This window comes from Cucurbita pepo, unplaced genomic scaffold, assembly GCF_002806865.2.
Source record: "Cucurbita pepo subsp. pepo cultivar mu-cu-16 unplaced genomic scaffold, ASM280686v2 Cp4.1_scaffold000539, whole genome shotgun sequence".
Taxonomy (NCBI): domain Eukaryota; kingdom Viridiplantae; phylum Streptophyta; class Magnoliopsida; order Cucurbitales; family Cucurbitaceae; genus Cucurbita; species Cucurbita pepo.
In genome coordinates this window covers 1-12,705 of record NW_019646767.1, presented here as the reverse complement: position 1 = coordinate 12,705, position 12,705 = coordinate 1, and the positions used below count along the sequence as shown (strand labels likewise).

The following is a 12,705-nucleotide window of genomic DNA, read 5'->3' as shown; positions in this document are numbered from 1 at the left end:
TTGAAGTCAACCGTTTTGAATCAACATGGAATCCAAGTAAGTACCTTGAAATCAAGGAGATCAGCAGTTTTTTTAAAGAAATAAGCGGAAGTGTTAACCACCGGCGTAGTAATAGCGTCGTCAACTCTACCACGACCGAATCTTTCGCCTGAAATTCGCACCGAAAATAGTTAATTACATATTTCCAAAAATCAAAGGAGAAAATTCCTAAAAGCGATAAAAGAGAATGGTTCTGGGAATCTCAAAGACTCAAAGACGAAGTCAAAGTTCATACTAAGCCCTACCAGCGTGGATTGCAACACTCCCATCGCAATCGAAGACAGAGGTTCTGGAATCACCTAAACCCTCCTCTACCTTCAAACTCTCAGTACCAACGCTACCTTCCAACGCCGCCGCATCAGAAGTGGCAGGCACTGCGGCAGCGGCAGCGGCGTCAACGGCATTAGCCGACGCCGCCGCCGCCGATTGAAAAGGAGAGGAGTTGTTCGACCACGAAGCCGCGACAACCTGTGCAACGCCAATATTACTGCAGTTCCTACGCGCCTTGGTACTGAGTTGCCTGACGAAATTGGGCGGAAACTTGAAAATCCGGGAAGAAGACAAGGCGTAAGACGCCACCGTCGCCTTCACCGATTTGGCTTCATGAGTAAATCGGCTGTAGCTGTGCCCTCGAAAACGACCTGCAACAGCGAGATCGGGACAGGAACGGCAGTCGGAAGCAGGGCCAAGGAGTCTAGCGTGAGAAGAACCAGCCATGGCTGAAGAGAAGAAGAGGAAGGGTATCGGGGACGGTGGCGGCTCGGAGATCAGTGAGAATCAGAAAGGTGAAGTTGGAAATGCTTCGTGTGTGGACTGAAATTTAGGAATCAATGCGATTTTATTACAAATCCAAAAACTAAAATTTGACTCGTTAAATTCAATTCATTTAATTATCATAATTTTTAGATAATATCAATTTTTTAAACGCAAAAAATAAAAAATAAAATATTGAAACAATAATTTTAGCAAATAAAAATTTCAACAATACCAAAATTTTAAAATAAATTAAATAAAAATTAAATCCAATCAAATTTATAATATTTAATTATTAAAAAAATTCTAAATACATTTTTTTGAAGAAAATAAATGATTAATATTCCATTTGCGACTTCTTACTTTATTCTCTTATTTTACTTTTTTGGATATATTTTTTATTCCCACAAAAAAAAATTAACACTAATTTATATAAAATATTCAATATTCTAAAATATATATATATATTTGTAATAATATCTTTTGAACTTTTTAAAATAATTAAAAAAATTTCATGTAGTTTGTAATTAGCTACCACTCGAGGATGTGGGGTAATTTTTACTCTCTAAATCATGTGAATCAATGTCTCTTTATTTAATTTATATTTATGGGCGTGTGAGCACGATCGACCTTGCTTATGGTTTCACGGTAACAATTAGTATCAGAGCACTTTAGTTGTGGCATTAAAGTACAAACAGTTATATCGCTATCAACCTGCACCAGACTGAAGAAACTAATGAAACAAACATGATAGCGGTAGGGTAAATGTCGACCGAGATAAACCTTTCAAATGAAGAGATGGATGGTCGGTCATTTTTCTAACCTTGAAGCTAACTACGCCCCAAAACCAGTCATATGTCTTTTAGTAAGATTGTATTCGTGATAGCTCGACAGTCCAGAGTAATAAAAACATTCGATCTGCTCAAGCAGATAATTGTATTTGGTTAATGTATAAATTAGTCATCTCATCTGTGATTGATAGTACGTACAAAAACTAGGTCTCAATATGCTACATTGGTTAATTTCTCTAGATGAGTATACAACTATCACGATTGTACATTATGTATCGTTTTTCTTGATTACATCATGACACTCATTTATCTTGGTTTTTACGTTTCATATAGATGAGCGTCATTTTATCTTGGTTTTTACGTGCCATATAGATGAGCGTCATTTTATTTTATTTTTACGGATATTTTTAAAGATATGTTTCAATTAAATTTAAAATTAGTAACGCTACATTAAAATTAGTTATTATAATATTATTGTATTATTATAAATTAATATAAATAAACATCTTACTTATTTGCTTAATTACTTTATATCATCATTTTAGTACATAATCTAAAATATATATTTATAATGGACAATAATCAATTATTTAACTAATTACTTAATTAATAATTGACATTTCACACATATAGAAAAAGAAAGAGAGAAAAATAATTATATAAAATAAATACAAATATTTTTTTATTATCATTCTATAAACATAAAAAAATGCATTGAAAAATAAATATTATATATCTTTAATTGTAGTTTTGATCTTATTTTACCATTTTTCTGCTTCTTGATTTGTTGGCGTTGTGCCAGCGGCATCAACGGCATTAGCTGCCGCCGCCGCCGCCGAGGGAGAAGGAGAGGAGTTGTTCGACCACGAAGCCGCGACAACCTGCGCAATGTCAATATTGCTGCCGTTTATACTCGCCCTGTTACCGAGTTGCCTGACGAAATTGGACGGAAATTTGAAAATCCGGGAAGAAGACAAGGCGTGCGACGCCATTGACGCCTTCACCGGTTTGGTTTCGTGTGTGAATCGACCGTAGCTATGCCCTCAAAGACGACCTGCAACAGTGAAGAAGAACAAGAACTCCCCATGTACCTCATCACTATGGTTTATTTAATTGCTTAATTAGAGCTACATTTAGGGTTGGTTATGACCACGTGGATTGATTAGGTATATGTAGGAACTCTACGGGTGAGAGTCTACTTAACCTATAAGAATGGGATGTCATCCACTTAGGGCCTACGACACACCAGTAACAACGAGCTCTAATTGTGCTCAGTGGTAGTTGGTCTTGCATTGTTCTAGTCTGGAATGGTTTAAGAATACAAAATATTGCCACGTGCCATTAGTGGAGCTTCCCGCTAGTGCTTAGTTACTACTAAGAGAGATCAAGTTGTGCTTACCGGGAATCGATCTTGCATTGTTCTAGCTTGAAATAGCGTAAGAATAACGACGTTTTTTAAAAAGTCAACCCAAACCGGCCTCAAGATTAGCAGAAAGAAGTAGCCAAGTGGGGACGACACCAGACCAGATAGAATTGCCCCAAGTTGACTTGTTTGTATCCTGAGCACAATTTTATCTGGTGAAGGCAGATTACCATCTTTTTATTTTATATATTTATATTTATAACGCCAAGTAGAAAATAAGTTGTCGTATTACATCAAACAAAAACAAAAATTATTCTGACTCTGCCAAAAAATTAAAGCATGCATGCGGGAAAAGGCTATGTATTTCAGAACGAGAGAGATCAAGTTGAACACCAAATCATTGAAGGAGTAGAAAAATGTTAATGAAGACTGGCATTAGCGTAATAATCAACAAGACCACCAAAAAAGAAGAAAAATAAGATCAAAGCTATAATACCGTGATTCCCATTTTGGGAAGTATGGTCTCAATAAAAATTCTCGTCTTCCTGTAGCAATCTGTGGTCGTCACGATATGCCCTCCAGCCGGAACCAACGCCAGCAGCATCATCGTGCTGGCACACATGCCTGAGGCCACAATCAGGGTAGATTCAGCCCCTTCTAAAGCACTGGTTCAAAACCAAAACAGCTTCAACCACGATTCTATTTGATCCGAAACATGGCTATTTGGTAAGGATTACAAAAGAAACAAACAACTAGTTCAGAAACAAAACCTTATCTTCTCCTCCGCAACAATTGTCGTTGGATTTCCATAGCGCCCATACTCGAAACTTACAGCGCGCTTCTCCTGCCATGGATCCAATATGGAATAAAGAGCAAGAAAGAAGTTCTTGAAGTTTCTTTATATTGTTTTCTTTCAATTTTGATGTATGTTTTGAGGAGCAAAAAATCATAGACATAGGGAGAAAAATGATAGATAACACTACAATTTGAAGTCAACCGTTTTGAATCAACATGGAATCCAAGTAAGTACCTTGAAATCAAGGAGATCAGCAGTTTTTTTAAAGAAATAAGCGGAAGTGTTAACCACCGGCGTAGTAATAGCGTCGTCAACTCTACCACGACCGAATCTTTCGCCTGAAATTCGCACCGAAAATAGTTAATTACATATTTCCAAAAATCAAAGGAGAAAATTCCTAAAAGCGATAAAAGAGAATGGTTCTGGGAATCTCAAAGACTCAAAGACGAAGTCAAAGTTCATACTAAGCCCTACCAGCGTGGATTGCAACACTCCCATCGCAATCGAAGACAGAGGTTCTGGAATCACCTAAACCCTCCTCTACCTTCAAACTCTCAGTACCAACGCTACCTTCCAACGCCGCCGCATCAGAAGTGGCAGGCACTGCGGCAGCGGCAGCGGCGTCAACGGCATTAGCCGACGCCGCCGCCGCCGATTGAAAAGGAGAGGAGTTGTTCGACCACGAAGCCGCGACAACCTGTGCAACGCCAATATTACTGCAGTTCCTACGCGCCTTGGTACTGAGTTGCCTGACGAAATTGGGCGGAAACTTGAAAATCCGGGAAGAAGACAAGGCGTAAGACGCCACCGTCGCCTTCACCGATTTGGCTTCATGAGTAAATCGGCTGTAGCTGTGCCCTCGAAAACGACCTGCAACAGCGAGATCGGGACAGGAACGGCAGTCGGAAGCAGGGCCAAGGAGTCTAGCGTGAGAAGAACCAGCCATGGCTGAAGAGAAGAAGAGGAAGGGTATCGGGGACGGTGGCGGCTCGGAGATCAGTGAGAATCAGAAAGGTGAAGTTGGAAATGCTTCGTGTGTGGACTGAAATTTAGGAATCAATGCGATTTTATTACAAATCCAAAAACTAAAATTTGACTCGTTAAATTCAATTCATTTAATTATCATAATTTTTAGATAATATCAATTTTTTAAACGCAAAAAATAAAAAATAAAATATTGAAACAATAATTTTAGCAAATAAAAATTTCAACAATACCAAAATTTTAAAATAAATTAAATAAAAATTAAATCCAATCAAATTTATAATATTTAATTATTAAAAAAATTCTAAATACATTTTTTTGAAGAAAATAAATGATTAATATTCCATTTGCGACTTCTTACTTTATTCTCTTATTTTACTTTTTTGGATATATTTTTTATTCCCACAAAAAAAAATTAACACTAATTTATATAAAATATTCAATATTCTAAAATATATATATATATTTGTAATAATATCTTTTGAACTTTTTAAAATAATTAAAAAAATTTCATGTAGTTTGTAATTAGCTACCACTCGAGGATGTGGGGTAATTTTTACTCTCTAAATCATGTGAATCAATGTCTCTTTATTTAATTTATATTTATGGGCGTGTGAGCACGATCGACCTTGCTTATGGTTTCACGGTAACAATTAGTATCAGAGCACTTTAGTTGTGGCATTAAAGTACAAACAGTTATATCGCTATCAACCTGCACCAGACTGAAGAAACTAATGAAACAAACATGATAGCGGTAGGGTAAATGTCGACCGAGATAAACCTTTCAAATGAAGAGATGGATGGTCGGTCATTTTTCTAACCTTGAAGCTAACTACGCCCCAAAACCAGTCATATGTCTTTTAGTAAGATTGTATTCGTGATAGCTCGACAGTCCAGAGTAATAAAAACATTCGATCTGCTCAAGCAGATAATTGTATTTGGTTAATGTATAAATTAGTCATCTCATCTGTGATTGATAGTACGTACAAAAACTAGGTCTCAATATGCTACATTGGTTAATTTCTCTAGATGAGTATACAACTATCACGATTGTACATTATGTATCGTTTTTCTTGATTACATCATGACACTCATTTATCTTGGTTTTTACGTTTCATATAGATGAGCGTCATTTTATCTTGGTTTTTACGTGCCATATAGATGAGCGTCATTTTATTTTATTTTTACGGATATTTTTAAAGATATGTTTCAATTAAATTTAAAATTAGTAACGCTACATTAAAATTAGTTATTATAATATTATTGTATTATTATAAATTAATATAAATAAACATCTTACTTATTTGCTTAATTACTTTATATCATCATTTTAGTACATAATCTAAAATATATATTTATAATGGACAATAATCAATTATTTAACTAATTACTTAATTAATAATTGACATTTCACACATATAGAAAAAGAAAGAGAGAAAAATAATTATATAAAATAAATACAAATATTTTTTTATTATCATTCTATAAACATAAAAAAATGCATTGAAAAATAAATATTATATATCTTTAATTGTAGTTTTGATCTTATTTTACCATTTTTCTGCTTCTTGATTTGTTGGCGTTGTGCCAGCGGCATCAACGGCATTAGCTGCCGCCGCCGCCGCCGAGGGAGAAGGAGAGGAGTTGTTCGACCACGAAGCCGCGACAACCTGCGCAATGTCAATATTGCTGCCGTTTATACTCGCCCTGTTACCGAGTTGCCTGACGAAATTGGACGGAAATTTGAAAATCCGGGAAGAAGACAAGGCGTGCGACGCCATTGACGCCTTCACCGGTTTGGTTTCGTGTGTGAATCGACCGTAGCTATGCCCTCAAAGACGACCTGCAACAGTGAAGAAGAACAAGAACTCCCCATGTACCTCATCACTATGGTTTATTTAATTGCTTAATTAGAGCTACATTTAGGGTTGGTTATGACCACGTGGATTGATTAGGTATATGTAGGAACTCTACGGGTGAGAGTCTACTTAACCTATAAGAATGGGATGTCATCCACTTAGGGCCTACGACACACCAGTAACAACGAGCTCTAATTGTGCTCAGTGGTAGTTGGTCTTGCATTGTTCTAGTCTGGAATGGTTTAAGAATACAAAATATTGCCACGTGCCATTAGTGGAGCTTCCCGCTAGTGCTTAGTTACTACTAAGAGAGATCAAGTTGTGCTTACCGGGAATCGATCTTGCATTGTTCTAGCTTGAAATAGCGTAAGAATAACGACGTTTTTAACGGGTCAACTTTACAATTTTTTTTAATATTAACTTACAAACCTAAAATGACAATTTAATTTTTATAATTAACATAATAAATCCAATTTCTTGGGCAGTTGAGAACATATAAATAATAATAAAAGCTCACTTTTTTAGATGCCACTGTTTTTACTATAATGCCCATAAAGAATCTTAAAGCTTTATTATTATTATTATTATTATTATTATTATTATTATTATTTATTTACTTGGAAAAATAAACCTAAATTTTTATAATTTATTTTCCATACAATATTAAATGTTAATTTTAAATACTATAATACACTTCCAACAATTTATAAAAAATATTAATAATTGCAATAAATTTATTGAAACATAGAAATTAATTTAAAAACATAATAATAATTGTAAATCAAACTTTCACACTTACATTAATTCCCAAAATAATAATTTCCGAAAATCATAATTAATTTTTGGGTCATTTTCTTTTTCCATCATTAATAAATAAAAACTCACTTCCATCAGAACTCGCCGCCGAGAATGGTGTCCCACCAGTTGTTCTTGCTGTCCGACGACGGCAGTTGATCGCCACCGGCGGCCGTAGACGACGTCGTTGGAGACTCCTCGCCGCCTTCGCCGCAAAGAATTAATATATAAATTTCAAATCTCATAAATTTTTAAATGTAGAATTTTGAATTTTACCTGAAGAACCATATGGGTTTTGATTGGCTGATGGAATTGGTTGCAGCTTGGATTGTCGAGCGAGTCGTTCTTCGGCTTCGAGCCGAGCCGTTTCCCATTGAGCCATGTGGGTGAGGGTGGAGTTCATATTGTTTTGTTCTTCATTGTTCTTAATTGGTTTGTGAGTGATTGGATCTATCCCCATTTTGATCAGCTTTTTCTTCATATGCGTGTTCCAGTAGTTCTTGATCTCGTTATCCGTTCTTTTAGGTAAATGGGTCGCTATCGCTGACCACCTTAGACACCCGAACGATATCAAAATCAAATCTTTGTAAGAAAAAACTAAACATCGTGAATGAATCAATAAAGACCTGTTTCCGAGGAGTGCATGAAGTTGAACGATCGCTTGCTCTTCGTGCAAACTAAATTTTCCTCTTTTGATGTCGGGTCGGAGGTAATTCGTCCATCGAAGTCTACAACTCTTTCCACATCGCTCGAGTCCTAAAGTTTTCGAAAGAAATTATTAAACCCTCGTCGAAAATTTAAAGGTGTTTGAGTAGCGTCGTACCGGCTTTCGGTGGCAAGGTTCGCCAGCTTCCATGGCCATGCTGCTGAATGTAAGCCAAGAGTTTGTGGTCTTCTTCCGGTGTCCATGGCCCTTTCTTCAACCCTGACTTGTGGCGGCGAGGAGAGGTTCCCATTTGGATATAACACAGCCTTTGGTGGAATTGTTGGATGTTTGTGTTTTATATACATGATTCTATGCACTGTTTTTGTATATTAATTATGTACGATCGTAATTAATCATGATCGTGACTAATATCTCGAAAAAAAAACCTTTTCTTTACTCGTTTTTAAACTAAAAAGTCGTAAAAATTACTCGAGAATTGTTTTTTCCAGTGACTGATTCAAACCCATTTGTTGCATCTCGAGCAGAACGAAACATTTTTTATAAGAGTGTGTGTGTAAGAAATGGTCTTGTTCTGTCACACGAATTGTCACAAAATATTTACGACATGACAAAGATTTAACCATTAGACATATAGACTCCTATGCCCGACCTACATTGAAGTAGAGTTTAATACTTCTCTTCCATGTCTCGGTTTGGGTGTTGCATTTGGGTCCGACATATACTTCATTCGATTTAACATTACTTGTCCACTTTTAGTATGATCGTGATGTACACGATTCTTTATAATTACTTATTGCAATTTAATTGTCACATAATAATTTTATTCAATCTTTTATTGGAAACGTATTTTTAACAACTCGTAGTCATTCAATTGTCTTAAATACTATGAAAAATTCATATAAATAAATAATATATACGAAAATTGGTATTATTTGAGTATTAATAATTTTTAAAAATTAGAAAAATTATTGAATTGAATCCACAAAACTAACTATTTAATGCAATTCTAGTGGAACCGACTTGGTGGATATGAAAAAGATTGGCAATTCAATTACTAAATTAATTCATCCATTTGTTCTCTCATAACAAGAATTTTAATTATAAAAACCTTCACAATATTTATTATTTCCTTCATTTATTATTATTATTATTATTTTGTAAATATCTATCTAATTTTTACAATATTTATTGAAATCTAGTATAAAATAGCTGTTTTTTTTTTAAATTAAAAAATAAAAAATGGAAAATGAGAATAATTTTTTTTAAAAGTAGGGTAACGTGGAGCGGGGTATGACAACTTCAATCAAAACACTCGGGAAGCTGCTGTCATCATCCAACGCTCGGGAACTCGTGAAAGCAAGTCCAAGAGGTCGTAAGACTTGCCGTCGTGGACTTTATTTGATAAAGAAATAAAATCTCTTATGAAAAAATGACGACTAAGTGTCATCCTCCATCATTTATGAGTTTTTGTCATAATCGAAAGTTCTTTACGATCAATTTCAACTATCTCAATATTTTTTCGACCTTAAATGAGTATTACATATCGGTTCATGTTGAATTATTTTTAGTAATTCACGATATTGAAAAGGACGACTCATTAGGTAGAAATTGGAGTATCGTACAAATTTGATTGTGAATTTTTACGGAGTTCGGTTTTTTTTATATAGTTCCAAAATAAAGCTGCAAAATGTCACGTGTAAAATATGTTAGATTCTCTTTTCCAATAATTTAAGATGCGAGTTGTCTTCCTTTTTCAACAAAGTTAAAAAACGACAAAGCATGTCGTGCATGTCCTCCACAAATATGATGCCCTCAAATTAATTCCAACGTACGAGACCTCAAACCCAATCCAGCTATGTCCATGCTAACTATGCCGGTTTCAATGTCGATGTCGAAGCCGAATCACGACGTTTGTATTTCCCGTCATCAAATAACATCATGTCATGTAGTGTCTTCGGTTCGACAACGTCCACCCTACACCCCGAATTACATCCCGGACGCTTCCTATGTACGCGTATTTGACACCACTCTCCGCGACGGCGAGCAATCCCCCGGTGCAGCCCTCACGTCGAAGCAGAAGCTTCTCATTGCCCGTCAGCTTGTGAAGCTGAGGGTCGATGCAATCGAGGCGGGATTCCCGGCAGCGTCGAGGCAGGACTTTGAGGCTGTGGAGATGGTTGCGAAGGAGGTTGGCAATGAGGTAGGTGAGGATGGGTACGTGCCGGTGATTTGCGGGTTCTCGAGGTGTACCGAGAGCGACGTTCGAGCTGCTTGGGAGGCAGTGAAGTATGCTAAGAGACCAAGAATACATATGTTCATTGCAACGAGTGAGATTCATTTGACGCATAAGCTTAGAAAGACGAGAGGGGAAGTGGTTGAGATTGCTAGGAACATGGTGAGGTTTGCACGAAGCTTGGGTTTTGATGATGTTGAGTTTAGCCCTGAGGATGCTGGCAGGTTTGATCTTTAATCATCTCTACTTGAGCTAGTTCGAGTTTGTTAGATCCCATATCGGTTGGAGAGGAGAACGAAACACGCTTTATAAGGGTGTAGAAACCTTTCCCTAGCAGATGCATTTTGGGCCGTTATAAATGATATCAAAGCCAGACACTAGGTGATGTACCAGCGAGTAGGCTGTTCCCTGAAGGGGTAGACACGAGGTGATGTGCCATTAAGGACGCTGGCCCCAAAGGATGGTGGATTTGGTGGGGTCCCACATCGATTGGAGAAAGGAACGAGTGCCAGCGAGGATGCTGGGCCCTGAAGGGGGTGGATTGTTAGATCCCACATCTGGTTGTGGAGGAGAACGAAACACCCTTTAGAAGGGTGTGGAAATCTTTCACTAGCAAACGCGTTTTGAAGAAGGCTGTTCTGCTGGCATTTAAGGAAAAGTCAAAAAAGGACAATATTTGTTAGCAGTGGTTTTGGGCCGTTATAAATGGTATAAAAGCCAGACACTAGACGATGTGCCAGCGAGGAGGCTGTTCCCTGAAGGGGTAGACACGAGACAGTGTGCCATTAAGGACGCTGGGGCCCGAAGGGGGTGGATTTGGTGGGGGTCCAACAACGATTAGAGAAAGGAACGAGTGCCAGTGAGAATGCTGGCCCTTGAAGGGGGTAGATTGTTAGATCCCACATCGGTTGGTAGATTGTTAGATCCCACATCGGTTGGGGGGAGAACGAAACACCCTTTATAAGGGTGTGGAAACCATCCCACATCGGTTGGCGAGGAGATCGAAACACCCTTTATAAGTGTGTAAAAGCCTTTCCCTAGCAGATCGTTTTAAAGCCTTAAGAGGAAACCCGAAAGGGAAAGTCCAAAGAGGACAATATCTGTTAGCGGTGGGGTTAGGCTGTTGCGTAGTTCGCATATATTCGAATTGAACTGGTTCGGGTTCGAGTTATTGAATAAACTTAATCTACCATTTGTTGGGTGTGGTATCAGATCAGATAAAGAGTTTCTGTATCAAATTCTTGGTGAAGTGATAAGAGCTGGGGCAACAACTCTGAACATAACAGACACAGTGGGGTATACAGTGCCAGCTGAATATGGGAAGCTGATAGCTGATATAAAATGTAATACTCCTGGCACTCAAAATGTTATCATTTCAACGCATTGCCAGAATGACCTTGGGCTAGCAACTGCCAATACAATAGCAGTAAGTGATATTACTAACCCTCTATATGTTCTTGCTCCAAATTCCATTCCTCTCATATTTTTGTTTTGTAGGGGGCATGCGGTGGTGCAAGGCAAGTTGAGGTCACAATAAATGGCATAGGTGAGAGAGCTGGGAATGCTTCACTCGAAGAGGTAAACCCGTTCTTTTATTTATCAACCGATCTATGCTCAAATTGGTTTTATGATTTTTGTAACACTTTATGCTCGGGATTTGAAATTCGAATTTGGCACCTAATAGCCGTATAGCATTTTACTTACTCTTTGCTTCTAAGAGTGAAGACTGTCTCTACGGACCCACACAAGTTCTTCTAGCATGTTCTGTCCTTGTTTGCATGCGTCCTAGGAAATTAATGGTCCTGGTATCCTCCCATGTACTTACAGACCGACACAAGCCTTTCTAGCATGTTTTGACCAAACCTAGAATTGTTCCAAGCAAAACACGTTTAACCATGAAGTTTTTATAATTGAGTCGTCAAAATCGACATATGCATTTTGTTGGTGTAGATAGTAACTCTCAATTCTTTTAAGCTTTTCTTGGTCATCTTATCCTTAAGATCACTCCCATTTGAATGTGGTCCCGATTCATTCATGTATCATTCCTTTACTTGAGTTAATGCATCGTTCTATGATACACGATATGTTCAGGTGGTAATGACCCTACAATGTCGTGGAGAGCATGTGCTTGGAGGTCTTTACACTGGAATTAACTCGCGACATATCTTTTCAGCTAGCAAGATGGTAATTAGTTACCATAAAGCTTCTTGAAAAAGTTANATTGAGTGTCATTGTTGGTCAGGTAGAAGAGTACACTGGATTGAATGTGCAGCCCCACAAGGCCATCGTTGGAGCCAATGCCTTTGCTCATCAAAGTGGCATCCACCAGGTTGCTCTTCTTCCAATTTTACTCCTGTTGAAGCTTAAATGGTATCCTAAATATCATCATTGATACTCAGGATGGGATGCTTAAGCACAGAGGCAC

General features: G+C 37.4%; 4 protein-coding genes across 4 annotated transcripts in view; 1 reads left to right on the top strand and 3 right to left on the bottom strand.

Moving 5' to 3' along the window:
• LOC111785529 (cystathionine gamma-synthase 1, chloroplastic-like) overlaps positions 1–4,809 on the bottom strand; it is a 9,267-nt gene extending 4,458 nt beyond the window's left edge. Inside the window, exons 1-7 of the mRNA XM_023665919.1 lie at positions 4,217–4,809; positions 3,977–4,080; positions 3,717–3,790; positions 3,435–3,611; positions 2,383–2,618; positions 285–680; positions 45–148 (exon numbers count right to left, since the gene is read on the bottom strand). Coding sequence (XP_023521687.1) covers positions 45–148; positions 285–680; positions 2,383–2,618; positions 3,435–3,611; positions 3,717–3,790; positions 3,977–4,080; positions 4,217–4,688 — 1,563 coding nt within the window. The 5' untranslated portion in view covers positions 4,689–4,809. The remainder of the gene's footprint in view (positions 1–44; positions 149–284; positions 681–2,382; positions 2,619–3,434; positions 3,612–3,716; positions 3,791–3,976; positions 4,081–4,216) is intronic.
• Positions 16–883, bottom strand: LOC111785531 (cystathionine gamma-synthase 1, chloroplastic-like). The gene is made up of 2 exons (XM_023665923.1): positions 285–883; positions 16–148 (listed from the first exon to the last, which is right to left on the bottom strand). Exons 1-2 carry the CDS (start codon positions 754–756, stop codon positions 21–23), a joined length of 600 nt encoding a protein of 199 aa, XP_023521691.1. The 5' UTR covers positions 757–883; the 3' UTR covers positions 16–20.
• Positions 4,810–7,301: 2,492 nt separating the features above from the next.
• Positions 7,302–8,336, bottom strand: LOC111785532 (transcription factor MYB106-like). Its single transcript, XM_023665924.1, has 4 exons — positions 8,204–8,336; positions 8,007–8,136; positions 7,657–7,931; positions 7,302–7,585 (listed from the first exon to the last, which is right to left on the bottom strand). Exons 1-4 carry the CDS (start codon positions 8,334–8,336, stop codon positions 7,476–7,478), a joined length of 648 nt encoding a protein of 215 aa, XP_023521692.1. The 3' UTR covers positions 7,302–7,475.
• Positions 8,337–9,864: 1,528 nt separating this feature from the next.
• LOC111785528 (2-isopropylmalate synthase 2, chloroplastic-like) lies at positions 9,865–12,700 on the top strand (the record flags this gene model as incomplete). The annotated part of the gene is made up of 6 exons (XM_023665918.1): positions 9,865–10,504; positions 11,493–11,706; positions 11,778–11,858; positions 12,372–12,464; positions 12,523–12,609; positions 12,680–12,700. Coding segments are annotated over exons 1-6 (1,098 nt in total), but the record flags the coding sequence as incomplete, so codon positions are not given.
• Positions 12,701–12,705: the final 5 nt, after the last annotated feature.